This window comes from Epinephelus moara, chromosome 5, assembly GCF_006386435.1.
Source record: "Epinephelus moara isolate mb chromosome 5, YSFRI_EMoa_1.0, whole genome shotgun sequence".
Classification (NCBI taxonomy): Eukaryota; Metazoa; Chordata; class Actinopteri; order Perciformes; family Serranidae; genus Epinephelus; species Epinephelus moara.
The window spans coordinates 20,491,841-20,507,950 of NC_065510.1; the positions used below are offsets into that span (position 1 = coordinate 20,491,841).

General features: G+C 43.1%; 1 protein-coding gene across 1 annotated transcript in view; it reads left to right on the forward strand.

Moving 5' to 3' along the window:
* cntln (centlein, centrosomal protein) overlaps positions 1-16,110 on the forward strand; it is a 115,966-nt gene that overhangs the window by 71,065 nt on the left and 28,791 nt on the right. Inside the window, exons 18-24 of the mRNA XM_050043859.1 lie at positions 2,206-2,287; positions 2,653-2,921; positions 8,758-8,988; positions 10,369-10,466; positions 13,303-13,429; positions 13,681-13,818; positions 15,404-15,589. Coding sequence (XP_049899816.1) covers positions 2,206-2,287; positions 2,653-2,921; positions 8,758-8,988; positions 10,369-10,466; positions 13,303-13,429; positions 13,681-13,818; positions 15,404-15,589 — 1,131 coding nt within the window. The remainder of the gene's footprint in view (positions 1-2,205; positions 2,288-2,652; positions 2,922-8,757; positions 8,989-10,368; positions 10,467-13,302; positions 13,430-13,680; positions 13,819-15,403; positions 15,590-16,110) is intronic.

The window sequence follows — 16,110 nt, forward strand, 5'->3', positions numbered from 1 at the left end:
CAAGCCCCAGCCAGGAGTCTTTCGGGGCCGTTCTGAGTACCAACTCCGAGGCAGGGACTTGTTTAGCCCCTGTAAAAGTTCCGGAACTCTGTCCTTCGGGGGTGGTTCCTGCGGTGGAGACACGCACCAACGGCCCCGGCCCCGTAAAATTACCCCGAAGTTCCTGCGGTGAAAACGGGCCTAATATCACACAAGGGGAAGCGCTGTTGTGCTGAATATTGGCATGGCTGTGATTCGGTTGTAGGCACAAGGCGTCAGGCTTTCCTACAGCAGTTCTACAAGCGCCATTTATGAGTTAACATTAAGAAGAGACAACAGATTATGATTGGTTTGTTTATTTAATGATTTATTTGGCTCCACAAACACAAATAATGGACAACTAGACTGGTAATGGACGGTTGCCAAGCATCACATAACACACTAGCTTGCTACTCTGTGTATGCTAGCTCTTGTGTCATCTACATTTATCTGTATGTTTCCATTGACTGTGCAAACAGTGAGATAAGAGTCTGTTCACAGTCGCTTTGGTGGCATACGTGGGTTAACAGCTTGATCAGACAGTCATTGCAACATCTTGTGATGTCATATGCGCATACCTGGAGGTTTGCAGTGAAATGTCCAGGGTTCTTTCCTTACCTTCATCCTTTTCTTACCACCATTCACAATTTAACTCAAATGTAATTTGTGAAAATATGTTCATTCTTGCAGTGCAAAGTTTGTTACGACAACTTAATGTAGGTACAATGTGATGTTAAGCATATTCAGGGTAAATTGTTTCTTATGTAGGAAAGAATCTGTGGAACTATCTTACAAAAAAGTGCAGTCAGAATTTAATTTAAGGCAGAAGATTCTTATGTTCACAGTTATTTCCACATACACTACCACAGTTACAGAACCAGGTATGATTAACAGTACAGAACAAAGTCTGTGTTGTGTTCAATGGGCCTCATACAGTAATTTAAAGAATATACTCTATGAAAATGTTTTTAGTGTCTATATATTTAAGGAAGGAACTGTAGATATGAGAAGTTATTTGTTGCGAGTTGATTCATGTACTTTTGTCTTTTCATACCACTGCAACTCTACAACCAGCTCTACTCTCTTGTGATATTGTAAGCCTATGTGAGTTGTTTGATTTTTTTTAACCATAAAGGGTAATGTAGTAATTATTGAGGTTAATGTGATTAGTCAGCATTAGGAGTGTTCGTGTAACTGTCTTCACTCCCTTTGCTCTTGCATTTACAGTCTTTGTTAAGTGTGGTTGTCGGTGCGCCTTCTTTTTCATCTCCTCTCTGCACCATTAAAATCAATAGGCCTGGACCCTTGCTCTTGTCCATATCAAGCCACTCCACAGCAGGACATGGCAGCTCCGACCTCCAGAGAGATTCAGTGTGTCTGTCAAAAACAGAAAGGAAAGAGAGGGACCTTTAAAGATATTCTTTCTCCCTCTGTTTCTCTTTTTTTCAGCGGAGGAGAGCTAGGTAGAAGGTGGAGACGAAGAGAAGGTTGTTGTTGTACATGTAGCCAGGGAGCTGTCAGGACCCTTACTCTCAGATCCCCTTAAGTTTCCCCGCTCCAGATTCGCTAAATGTGCCCATCAGCTCCTTCTGGGCTCATCGCTATGACAGCCCTGGCTCCTCACGACGTGCTATGTCACAAACCAAAGGGTTCATCCCCCCTCTCCTCCCTGCAAGGCACCGTGTGATCAAACCTGGCACTGATCAAATCCTACCTGACCCCATATACAAAGGAAACAGGCAGAGAAGAAGGAGGGGTATGGTGGTGGTGGTGGTGGTGGTGGTGGAGGGGTGCCGTCTTTGATGTCACTACAAACGATGGTGCAGTTGGGAGGTGTCACACATACGCACACATACACACTTATGAGTGCAAATGACTACACGCACACACACGTCATACTGTAAGAGTGAATCAGGGCTTTCAGACAGTGATTGAACAAAGGCGGCATTTGCAAGCATCTGTCAGAAGTAATATCCGTGCTGAGAAGCGTTCACGTTGGAGTCGGTTGAACACGCTCAGGTGAATTATTAAAGCGCGGGGTGATTTGTCTTGTCGCGTTAAACTGAGCACACCCTGTGATCATGGTGTCATTATGAGCTGCGTTTCAGGAAGCACAACATGTCAACCGCTTGTGTTACACGTAACAGCTGCTTTTCATCTCTGTCTCTAACTTTTCTGTTCTTTCAGTCCTACAGGTGTTCACTGATCTCGAACACAGCGGCGTCATCAGCAGAATCCAACAGAAAACAACATCATGTTCTGGCCCAAGGTAGCAGAAGTTTTCCTTTTTCACACCCATGCAAAACTACAAAAATCTAATCGACCATTAATTGAAGCAGGAAGAACAACTCGATGTATGTACATGCTGTTGATCGGAAACAACTATCCAAGAAGTTAACAAGCTTTGTTAGTTTTTTTTGTTTTGTTTTTTCTTTCAGAACTTGACACTCCTGAATTGGTTATAAATGGAAAATGTTAATCATTCAAGTTGTTAAATATATCACAGTTTTCACTTGTGCATACACAAAGACACTTTTACATAAGCCTGTTAACTCCCACCAGTAGCTTCTAAATAGGGATTTGTTACGTGCACTTGTCAACTCTGAGGTGCCTGCGTGTACTTCCTCCTGTTAGACGATGAACAGCATGAGCCCTGGGACCGAGGGACGAGAGGAGAGAAAAGGAGGTGGAGGAGGAAGAGGATGCTAATGAAGACCCAGCACTGCTCCTCCTCTTCTCTGCAGCAGCGCATAGAGTCCCTACAGCGTCACGTTGACATACTGCGAAGTGCCAGGAAAGACGCTGTGCTTTCAGCCAGAGAGCTGCGAAGGGCCAATGAGAAGATCACGGCACAGCTCGACTCCCTCACTGAGAAACTCTGCAGCAGCCAGCAGCTCACACAGGTAACTTGGGAAAGAAACAGGGAAATGAGTAAAAGGGAAAGCCAGTTGTAAGTGTTGGGAAGTTTCTTATTTTTCTATCTTTGTCTTTCTTTTTGTGGTTCTTTTGTGTTTGCTGGGGGGCTGAGAGTGCAGCAGTAGCAGGTCCTTTGCCCTTATCATGCTTAATAAGTGTGGCTGACAGGCCTACCCTCGCCTGTGGAGGTCAGCACCACGGAGCAGAAGCGAAGACGAGAATCTCCCTCTCTCTCTTTTTCTCTTTCTGACTCTGCTGTTGTCTCGCTGAATGTTTCAACAAGCCAGTTCTCCACAACAATCTGTGTCACTAGCAGTTACATTCCTCCAAATACGTGCACCTGTGTGCGCAGACACACACAAGGTGACTTTTTTTCATAGAGTCCACTGCCACACACCCATTTAGTTATTTAGTACCTTCCTCCAGGTAGGAAACTCTTAGACTCAGTATAGACTATAAATAAAACACCAAGCACTTTGGCCCTAAACAGTACCTTTCCTGCCAGGGCCTCCTCATACACACCAACATATGTATACACACATACATAGACACACTAATACACACATACACCTATACAGATACAGTCGTTAATCGTACAGGCAGGAGACTTCTTTAGTTGAATCCAGAGATAGCAGCAGCCAGCGAGGGCCCACTGGAAGCCTGATTAGGTGCATGTGTCTGTATGTGTGTATATTTACTGAGTAGACTAGTACAGATGCAGTCTATTGGACATGTACACACAGGTCAAAGTCCAGCCCTCACAGTGTTGCTTCCTAGGAAGTGGCCCTTGTGCTCCCACCCAGGCATCTGATTGCCAAGGCCCAACGAGACCTTAGACTCAGACACAGCAGTAAAGGCACACGTGCATGCACACACATACACAAACACACACTGTTGCGTGAAAGAGTGGACAGAGAGGGAATTGTTGTCTTCCTGTTTGTTTCCTCTTTCCTCCTGCAGTATTAATGCCACTCCACCAGAGAAAGTTGGAGCCGACTGACTGGGCAAAGCCACGTCTTGTTGCCCTCTCTGGAAAGGGCAAGAGGTGATGGACTTTGGGCTTGTTCCAGCCGGTCCTTGCCAACTCTCCAACTAAAACTCTCTGCTTGTAATTGGCTTAGGACAGCCTCCACAGGGGCCATCATGTGAGAAGTAGCATGGCAGTTTCTCAGAAACTTGTTTGTGTTGCTGTGTCTCCCTGATCCTCCAGCCATTCTGTCCTTCCCTTGTTACTTCCTTCCTTACCTCCTTCCATCATTAAGTCTTATTTCCTTATTCCTTTCTTTCTTACTTGCTATACAATGTGCCCCATTTTTTATTATGCTTTCCTCTGTGGTCTTTGTATAAGTTTGGATTTTGAGAGTCTACCTGTCTTAAAGGAATACTTCACCCTCAAAATGACATTTTGTAAATCAGTTACCCGCCCTGTGTTACATTGAATTCGTGAAGAAAACTTTCTTGTATGCCTCCAAATATTGCAAACATTCTGGATGAATTAGAGTAAAGGGGGGAATATGTTTAACAACAGCAAAACTATATGCTCATGCAGTATAATCCAAGTCTCATTTATCCAGACTTGCAGAATTGCTCAGTACTTCCTAAACACACACTTTTGCCTAAACCTTACTATTGAAAATATGTCTACATACAAGCTGAATTTAAACTCTGCTCATGCATGCCATTGAGTTGCCCAGGAGCGCTCCTTGTCCGTGCGTGAGACTGTTTGTGTGGAAATGTTATACATAGTCTGATTGTACCAAAAATGCATTTGCTTAGGCAACGTTTTATTCACAAATTTGAAGTAACACAGGGTGAGTAGTTGATACGCAAATGATAATTTTTTGGATTAAGTTTTCCTTTAATAACTGCATTTAATAGCTAACAATATTTTGCTGCCCAAAATCTATAGCATGAGAGAAAAGTAGACGTGCAGTGAAGAGGTGTGACGTGCTTTCTTGTGCTGCACTCAGCTCTTCATGTCCCTGCACTCAGCTCTTCATGTCCCTGCTGATGGGAAATATGTTCAACAGCATGGTGACACTTTCATCACTTAGTCACCTGCTGCACAGTATCCTAGCAGATGTCAGGATGAGCATGATCAGCAAAAGAACATAAACCAACTCCTTAGACCTGCAGTGTAGAAAGTTGGGGATGTTTCCCTTTCTTCCTGACATGTTAATTTTAAAGGATGATTCCTGTTTATGACAACTTGAGTCTGTTATGATGATCTGGCAACATGACAATATCACTGCAGTAAGAGCAGTCAGCTGATCATACATGTTTCAAACAAACCAACAGCGTCGTCAGATTAAACTACTGAGTTTATTAGAGGTAAAAGTGAAGCTGAGTTTTCCCGCAATGTCAGCACTGATCCCTGATTGCAGCGGGAAATCTTTGGCACTCACAACTATGGTAAGTACCGAGGGTCACAGTAGGTCACCGTCATTTTCTCTTTGAAATAATTTCCTCTTACCTAGAAGTCCATTAAAACCAGTCCTATTATCTGACCAGCTGTGTTTTTTCACCTGTCTGATGTCAGGTGATGTTGCCATATTCCTAGATCTTAACAGTTACCTTTGAGCTCTAGTAATATGGCAACTATTCCCTCATATAAATGTTACTGTTGCTGATAGAAATAGTGGCTAAAATCTACGAAACAAAATACACAAGTTGTAATGAACTGGAATTATCCTTTAAATTGGCCTAAGGAGCTTAAAAAAAACTCAGGTGGCAGGTGAAGCGTACCCTCTTATTTCTACCCAGTCTAACTTTTGACAGAATGTGCTCGCCATGCGTATCATCCAAATACAGGATCATTTGGTTGCTTGGATAATCTACCTCACTCAGTCATTACTTCCCCCATTTTCTCCACTCTGCAGTGTACTGTGACATCGCCTCGCAAATACACCATCCTTATCTCTTTATGTGTGAAGTGTCCTCCCCTCCTCTAACATGTAAGGGGCTGGGATTATCACAGGATTAGGGGGTGCAACAGACACAACTGACTGAATTTAAAAAGCTCAAGACGTCATTTAAATTTTAATGATAGTTGCACTACAAATCACATAAAAAGTCAGGCCAACAGGATGAATACAAAGTGACTGAGGAACTTATATAGTAAGACATTAGGCTAGTGTTTGATTCATGTTGACAAATTCATTTTGAGTTTTTGCATGTGTGTATGTGTGGCTATTTCAGCAGCCTGTGTTTCCTTATTTATCCTGCTAATGATTGAGTATCTCTTGGAACGGCATCAGTGAGACCTCTACTCATATGGGAGAAAGAGGTGTCCTTTTTTCCCAGCCTAATGGACCACCAGTGTATCAGTCCATGTCAGTGTCATCTCTCACCAGGGCTGAAAATGGCCTGTGAAATCAAAGCCTGTCTTACAGGAAGTGTCAATGCCACTCTTAATTCGTGCACCACTGCCACTGCAGCCATAGCCCCGCTGCTCATTCTCCACACACCCCTCCTTCGCTCTATCACTCCTACTTCTCTCTCTTTCACCCTCTCTCGGGATATGACATGTGCGTCTTCAACAGAGCAAAGGAAACCTAAAACAAGGGGGATTCTATTAAAAGGTGTCAGCCAGCAACTAGATATCAATAACCTCCATGTATGCAGAGCAGAGAGCAAACCCCTGGGAATCTGCGGTTTCACTCGTGTGTGTGTGTGTGTGTTTGTGTGTCTGTGTGTGTTCCAGCATTTACCCGTTGTGTACAGCATACATCTTCATGTATCATATCTCCTATTTGTGCCATTAAGCATTCTTAATGTTTGAAATGATACCAGATCAGCTAATTGTGGCGGTATTGAACCAAACTTACTGAGACGTGTTACTGCCCCGTATTTTCTTAATAAGCAGGCGAAGTGCTTTTTTGAGCTCCACCGCACACATGTGGTTAAAAGTGTTCACCTTAGATGCTTATGTTTAGAATCATTGATACACTGTACATTGTACATGATCAGCTAGTGCCATTATCGTTCATCACTCTAAACCCAACCACTCACCAAATGCTGAACTCCCTCCGTCCCAAAGTGCTCTCAGATTCTGCAGGATGGCTTTATTATGCATGCCAATCACAGTGAGAATTAGGCCCCATTGACCAGGCAACGGCATCATCTGTCTCCTAATTAGCATAAAAAAGGAAATTTATCACAGACCAGATATGAAAGCAGAGCCCGCAGCTCTCTTGTGGCTAACGCATACAGTATTTCCAACATATTGTGTTTACTTTGTCTCTGCGTTTATCATATTCATGTAATCTGAATTTAAAATTAAGACTGGTTTAAAGGACCAGTGTGTAGGATTTAGGGGGATATATTGGCAGATGGAATATAATATTCATTAGTGTATAATCACCTGAACAGAAGAATCATGTTTTCATTAGCTTAGCATGAGCCCTTCATATCGACATAGGGAGCGGGCCCTCTTCCACAGACCCCACCATGCTGCACTGCCATGTTTCTACAGTCGCCCAGAACGGACAAACAAAACACTGGCTCTAGACAGGGCCTTTCGCATTTTTACAGTACCTGAAGGCCACTGTAGGTTCTCCTACACACTTGGAAAGGAAGGGTTGAGTGGAGGGGTATTCAGTTTGTTGCAGTCTGCAACCTCCCCACTAGATGCCGCTAAATCCCACACACCACTCCTTTAAAGGTGAAGTGTAAGATATAGGGGGATTTGGTGGTGTCTAGCGGTGAATTGCCTACCAGAATTCCTTCAGTGTCTATTCTTCGGGAAGTGTTTATCCATAGCTGAATTATCTACAGAGATCTCTTATTCTCCAAAGCAGCATTCCAGGCGATCAGAGACGCTAAAAACACTTGATAAAGCAGTTTCACATTGCAAATCAGCGCAACCCTGACACTATTTGGCATCTCAGGGCTCCCCCACATCAAGCTTTTATTTTGTGCTCACCTTTTTTAGGTCCAGGCGTTAGGTATATTTTTACCATGAGCCATATTATCTGCACAGGTCACTTCCTTTCCAGAACAAACAGACCCACGTTAAAATCCATGTATTTCTGATACAGTCTGACATGTCACTGCGGGCGGGTAGTCCAACACATGCTAATGTGTGGTCACCTTTTTTCTCGGATAACATGAGATCCAGACGTTCAGGGTGTTTTCACCAGGAGCCGAATTATCCACAAAGATCTCTTCCTCTTAAGAACAAATGGACCATGTGATGTAAACTGCTAGAAACACAGAGGAAAGCAGTTTCACATTACAAATCTGTTTAACTCCGGCGCTGCACAATACAGTTGGGCTTCTTACTACAGTGGCTGAAGCGAAAACAGATATGGCCTTATCTGGAGCCATCATTTAGTTTGTCCGTTCTGGGTTACTGTAGAAACATGAAGATGCAACATGGCAATCTCCATAAAAGAAAACCTGCTCCCTTCGTACATATGAACGGCTCATTCTAAGCTAACGACAACACAACAATTCTTATTTTCAGATTATTATATACTAAAGAAAACATACTTATACTAGATTCCATTTCTGTCAATATATCCCCCTAAATCCTATACACTGGACCTTTAAGTCAAAGGATTTTTTTTCTTACAGTAGTAATACGTTTTTGCATCATGAAACAGAGGAAGCTGGGATTACATTTGACCCAAAGTTCTTTAAGTGAACGTCAAATTTTCCAGCAGTATATCATGTTTCCCATTACCTCTTACTGTAACTCTCAACATCCTATAACAAAAATGTAGGTCTCCTCGGTTTAATAATAGTGGACAAAACTTTTGTTTTTAGTTCAAGTATCATTAGCAGTAGCCAAGACCACCAATTCTGTCTGTCGGTTTGCAGAAGCTGACCTCTGACCTGGCTGGTAAGGAGCAGCAGAAAAAGGTTCTGGAGATGGAGCTGGAGCAGTGGAGGCAGATCACAATCCCGCAGCAAACTGCACCACCAGCAGTACCAGCAGCACCAGTAAACAACACAGAATGTTCCTGCCAGTGCAGGACAGTGCCCGCCCCAGCAAATACTGCCCTTCAGGCACTGGAGGCTGAGGTCAAACAACTTCAAGCCAGACTGAAGGTTAGTGGTTAAAAGTTCTGAGAGGAACTCTGGGGTTAATGAATGGCCCTCATGCTTTGTCTTATTGTGCACGCCTTATGAGATAAATCTCTTAATAGGATGATGGTATTAAGGATTGTGTTCATTTCCAATTTAGCGCACTATGAAGCTTGAGTGGATAATACCATGAATAACAAGAAAGTTGTGGAATTTTGGGAGCTGTTTGGCTCACAAAATATATTAAACAATCTTACATTCTTTTTTTTTGTCTGTACAGTCAAGTTTATGGACGAAATGTGAATTTTTCACATTTTAGTTAGAATTTTCTTTTTTACTTCTTATTATGCTGTATCAAACAGTCTACATGCATTTACTGTATATTTTTTAGTTAGAAGAAACATTTCCAGGCTATTTTATCAAACATCAATATTTCTGAGTCACTTCAGCTTTAACTCACTGGTTTGAATAGCCTGCTGTCCTTGAGGAGTTTAGAAACTCAGAGAGAAACTCTGTCAAGGATTTACTTTCAAATGATAAAACATAAAAAAAACTTAATTCTCAAGCCTTTAAATTTACACTCAACATCACCTGAAATTGCATGTGATTTCGACATGAATTAGCATTTCTTATCATTTGATCTTATTTCGGAGCACCTGTCAGAAAGATGAGAAATGGGGAATAACAGTAGAGACGTGCCCTACATCATAGGGAATGAGGTGTGAGTGGTACCACAGTATTATCACCCTCTTCGCTGCCAGCTCATCAGTGTCACCGAGCAGATTGCTGCTGTCGTTACACAGAGCCGAGGAAGTCATGTCAGGTGACAGCAAAAGGGAAGGGCGAGGGATGCACCGTGGGGGTGCGCGCACCGTGTGAGTGCATTGTCAAAAGCTTGTGCTGGTACAGTTCCCACAAGAGACACGGGGCCCTTTAAACCAAAGTGAACATGCAAGTTCAAATATCCATCAGTCGAATGATCAGAAGTCCGCCTGTCGTCATGAGCCGTGTATCTTAATATATCTCATCGAACAAGAGATGCAAACAACAAGATATAAAAGACAAATGTTAATAAGATGAACTAAATGTTTGTGTCGGGATATTTTAAACTGTTGGTAAATGTTTTAGTCTTTATACTTATATATATATTCCATTAAAATATACTCAGTAGTATAGGTCTATACATTGTTATTTTTCCTATTACTCCCCTTATCTCATCCACTTTGGAAAATACAGCTTTCCTCTTAACCTCTTTTAGCACCTTCCACCCTCCCGCTGTAACTATAATGAGGAGGCATGCTGTGCCTGACCTGTCATCAGCCGTGTCGTGAAAACCTCCCCCACCCTTTATCACACACACTCAAACACATTAACAAACACACACACCGTGTGCCCTCCCCCCAGAGTGCAAGTGCGGAGGTCACAAGGCAGGTGGCAGCTAACAAAGCCCTGCGAGGCCAACTCCAGGAGAAGGAGGACAAGCTCCGCCAGCTGCAAGACAAGTTAGTCTCACACCTTGTTCTTCATTAGTATTAGATCTTTTTTTCTTTGTTTCTTTCTTACAGTTGCTCTACAGTACAGCTGTTACTTTTCCTTCTTTTTGTCTTTCTGCATCACTCTCTCTGTCTTTGTCTCTCTGTCTCCCTGTGTCTCTCGCTGCATGTGTGCACGTTCTCTGCAGCTCCCATCTGTAGTGTTTGATTCCACCATGTGGCAGCACTCTGTCTGCTGCACTCCACTTAGGCATGCTTCCCCTCAACGTGAATCATTTGTGAAATTATGCATGTTCTCATGAGCGAGTGAAAAAAAATGACTGAAGGAATTAGTGTGTATGCACATGTGTGCATGTGGGTGTCTTGTGTGTCATGTAGTGTAGTGTTGCGTATGTGGGTAGCTGATGCGGAGTGCTTATCAAAGCAGTGTATTGATTGTTTGTGTGCCGCAGGAGGGACCATTTTGGCCCATGACACTAAAACCCACACAGCATCACTCTGGCCTGTGGGCCACAAGTCCTAATGAGTTACATGGTTCACCTACTGTAGCACTCGTTGCATTACATAGTCAGAATGTATAGCTATAAACAATTCACTCAAGGAAACTGGAGATTCGAACAGTGTTGTGAAAGGCGTACATCATCATTCTGCATTAGGATCTCATCTTTGAACTGAGAGAAAGGTACAAAGAACAACTTGGCTTTCCTCCCTCTCGTTCTCTTTGTCTAGTATGCTGTGTCCTCTGCCTGCCATTCTCAATAATGCATCCAGGGCATGTGTACTATCACAGCGGGTATGTGTTTGTGTGTGACCAAAGCACAGCGGATCACAGCCAGACAGAGTGAACATCCCTCAGCTGAGTTTCCACGACAGCCTCAGCCTCTCCTCTGGCTCTTGTCACACACTCACTCGCTCGCACACACATGTAACTCGCCATCCCTTCTAGCCTACCACTCCATTTGCCTCCATGGAGGGACCCCTTCTCAGAATGAAAGACATGTCTAGACGTCTCTGAAATATACATCTCAGCACACACACAGGGAGCAAGGCTGCTTCGCCTTAAAGAAGAGAAGGGGGGAAAAAAGAAATGAATTTCAAAGTATACCGGCATGTCCTCAGTCAATATCCGGCACTATGGCCCTGCCTTATTTATGAAGCTGCTTCTTTCATCTTTAGCCCTGTTGTCTATCAGCCACATGAAACGTCCACCCGCACTTCATTCTTAACAACATACACAGAAATGTGCGCTCTCGCTCCCACTTACGCGCACGCACTTCAGACCACTGACTGTTATCATTACAATACACGCATGTTTGATGAACAATATTGCCAACAAGCGCAGAACAAAGGGAACAAACGTGTGAGTGATTGGGATATAGTTTGAGGCTCTTTCTCTCTTTCCACTAACACTCATAAATAGAGATCACACGCTCCGGCAGAAGCACCATATATCCTTCATTCTTTTTTATCCTCTATTCTTTTTGGGGTGCAGAAGAAGAGAACATCTAAAATAAATGTTGTCGATCTAATTGCCATTAGCATTGGGGCAGAGGGAGCTTGCTGGGGCTCTTATTGCTGCTCTCCGTCTTTAAGTCAACACCAGACAGTCATCTGAAAGGTTCAATATGGGTTTTCTCATTAATGGCCAAATCCATGGGGTAACCAGCCAGCGCTACTTCCCCCCAAAGACCCCAGGCTAGACTCCTCTCTCATTTAATTTAATGTCACTCCAATAGGACAAGCTCACATTTATTTAGCCAGTCTGCCCTCAGGCACTCATCCACCTAGGGAGACAGGGACATTTACTTACACGAAAGCATTTGCTCTGGTGTTTCGTCATCTGTTTATTCAAAACACACAAGCCATGGTGCGTGTGGGAGCGAAGAGATCCACTACATCTTTGAAATAAAGAAAACTGCAAAACCATTTTAATTAACTGCATCCTTATGATCTTTATTCTATTTGTTCTAATTCCCCAAGGTATAGACAACCATGAAAAAGTGCCTCATATTTGCCTTTTATGAAAACAGAATAAAACATACTAACATACTGAGCTCACTTAAAACAAGGCCTCGCTGTAATGTGGCTGTGCAGAATGCCGGAATATTAAACATGTCAATAAGGCAGGTTATGGAGAAAGGAAACGACACGTGGTGCATGTTTTGCAACAGTTAAGACATGAATAGCTTACAACACAGGGACTCTTCAGGGAAGTATTATCAGTACAGTACAGCACACAAACAAACTGTATTTTTTGGAGCGTATTCCCTTCATAATCAGTCTTTCCCAAGCTGAGTCCCCCCGCTGCCGTGTTTTTATATGTGACTGGTGTAATGCTGAGCTGAAAATAATAAACATTTAAATACTTGATTACAGTCTTTCAAGTAGTGTCACTGCTGATTCTAAATGCCGTTTGTTAAAAAGGACTCCCCAGTCACACTTAGTGCGGCATTCCCCGCCAGAGCACTTGTTCTAATATATGCCAGTTAGAATTATATATGCATCCTTATTTCACCCCCCTCTACTTACCCAAACAGCATGCCAGTGTATTTAGTTGTCATAATGAGCTGTCATGCTTGATGCACTGCATGGGGACACTGTGCCTGCCAGCTTTGTGTGTGTACGCGTGTGTGTGTGTGTGTGTGTGTGTGTGTGTGTGTGTGTGTGTGCATGCGTGTGCACATCTGTCTCAGTGTGTCTGCATTTTCTCAGCTATGTAGATACTGCATGTGAGTGTTTTTCTGTTTATGAATGTAAATATCTATGTAGAATTCTCACTCATTTATACTTTATACCATTTTTGTGGGGGTTTTTTTGTTTGTTTGTTTGTTTTTTGTGTTTCTAGGACGAGCCACACGGAGCGAGATGTGAATATGAAAAGGCAGCTTGTGGAGGACTTGAAGACAAGACTGAAGTTCCTGCAGGAGATGGAGAAAAGTTACCGTGGGCAAGTGGAGGAGCTGGAGAAGAAGGTACACAAAACACACCACAGAAATTTAGGTACTGCGTTGCTCAGCATTTCTGTTATCCTGGATATTATGTCTCCTGGATGACTAAAAGGAAAAAAAATGCATTTTAATCACTGTTACATTAACCCAGAGAATAGATTTTACTTGATGTTAAATGTATGATTTGTGTGCCTTAATCACAGCAGAACTGTTGTGCCCCCACTCCCTTGATTAGCTTAATTTTTTACCTCTCTCTTTGCTCCAACTCTCTACAGGTGAAGACTTTATCAGAGGAGGCCACCAACAGGAAGGCCCTCATTGATTCTCTAAAGAGGAGACTGAATGTTGCGACCACAGAGAAAAGCCAGCATGAGGCCTCCTGCAAAAAACTGAAGGAAGACCTGGAAAAAAAGGTAGGAAACAGGCACGGTGCCACAATTTGTTTTGTGCCACAGCACTTTGGATGTGAGAGGCAAATATAGTTCAGTTGTTTACATGTACAATTAACTCCTCTGTCCCTGTGCAGTGTTATGATACACTGCTGTTGAAGGTGAAAAATTGTCATCATATCAGATCACAGTTTAGCAGCATGTAATCTCAGAACCCATTGGCTATCAGTGTGACCACAACCTGGTCTCTGGAGGCAACGGCCAATGTTTCAGGGGTTCCAGTGTAGCCAGTATCTGGATAACAAATATCTGGGCCAAGATTCTCTCTTCCATGTGAAGGTCATTGTTTACAGTCTGGCTAACAATGCTGTTTACACAGAATCATGATACTGTATAAACAGATAAATTGGAAAAAAGGCTAATAAAAAGCTAAATGGTCATCAGACAATAACCAGAAGGTTCCAAGATTGCATTTCTGCAGATGTATTTTGCCTCTTTTGCTCTCCACACAGGCTGTTTACCAGCATGCAACCAAAACCCGCTCAAATGTGATTGTTAATACTACACAGACTACAAACGAAAACCATAAAACACTCTATACCAAAATCTAGTCCTGTTGTCCACAGATTCTCCATACTTATGCAGATAAATGTTTATAGAGATTAAGCAGCATATTAGTAGTACAAAAGAAAACAAAGTTTTCAGGATTGGGGAAAGTACCTACCATCCATGAATCTTTACACCACAGCTGTAATTTTTTAGCCCTCTGCTTGCGTACAGTGAATGTATAATGTCCCTCACCCTACTTAAAGGGAAATTTCAGTTTATTTCAACCTGTCTCCTATTGTCCTAAATTTGTTTCAACTGACTAGTGACATAAAAATAATAGTTAGCACGTTAGCCGTTAGCCTAGATACAGCCGGGGCGCATAGTAGCGTCAGACCTGTTAAAACGTAAGTGAACGGGCATACTTCAAGTGCAAAGTTAGTCCACTAAACAAGCTTTTTTTCCACAAAGACCGCCTCATATCGTTAGGATAAATGTCAGAGAACATATAGAAAACGACATGTAAACGTGTTGTCTTACCTTACCGGTGTGCTGCCATGTTTGTTTACCATCTAGCTCTGCGTTCCAAAGCGCGGCTGAAATATATCTTGCGAGCTTGTGGAAAAAAAGCTTGTTTAGTGGACTAACTTTGCACTTGAAGTATGCCCGTTCACTTACGTTTTAACAGGTCTGACGCTACTATGCGCCCCGGCTGTATCTAGGCTAACGGCTAACATGCTAACTATTATTTTTATGTCACTAGTCACTTGAAACAAATTTAGGACGATAGGAGACAGGTTGAAATAAACCAAAATGTCCCTTTAATGTTTATTGTTAAAATTATTCTGATCGCATCTGATAAATGGACGATCCTGGTGAAAATTGGTGTGGCCTATTCATTCTCGTGTCCCTAGATACACTAGACACACTACCACTAGGACTGGTCAGAAAATTTCAAATTCTAAAATTACCACAAAGGTCTCACCGGCCTATGCAGACTCTCTGCTTTCTAAAGATTGTTTTCCTTCAACTGACCAGTTCTGCCTGCTGTTTTTCTTTACAGGAGCAACGCATGCATGCCTTACAGGCTCGCGTAGGAGCCAGTGAGCAGGCTTTGGCTGCACTGGAACAGACAGCCACTGAGCAAATGGAGGGGTTGACCCAGCAGAGCTCCCACGCTTTGGACAGGCTTCAGAGACAGCTAGGCCAGGCCTACTCCCAGCTGGAGCAGCTTCATTCCTTCATTAAGGTGCTGTACCAAAGGGGCAAGGGATCAAAGTCTAGTGAAATCTTCTGACTGGTCTTAAACCAGTATGGTGTGGTGTGCATGCAAGTTCTTCACCTATGAATTGTCATGATACTGTGTGTGTATACCACCTGTAGGGCTGGGTACATTGTTAATTGGGGCGAAGTTGAAGATGGGGGCCTTGGCCTGCTGAAAAGAAGGCTGATGGGTAACAGAATGTCACCTCCCTCTTGGTGCTATGCCAGACAGATACTGTAAAGCAGGACTCACTTCTATGCACAGCACCCTCTCAAGGGTCTGGATTGTCCCAGAGTTGCCCAGGTGGTTGTGGGAATACTCACAAACCCCCTGTCGGGTGCCACTGTGTTTTATGTTCCCCAGACAGTTTTCCTTTTTACACTGCCTGTGTTAAGGCGGGAATAGCAGTTATGCTGCCTTGCCATGCTCTATATGTAGTATGATCGCAGAATGGGGGGACAGAGTGATCTCGCCTTGAATCCACCACGGGAAGTAGTGACTGTGCC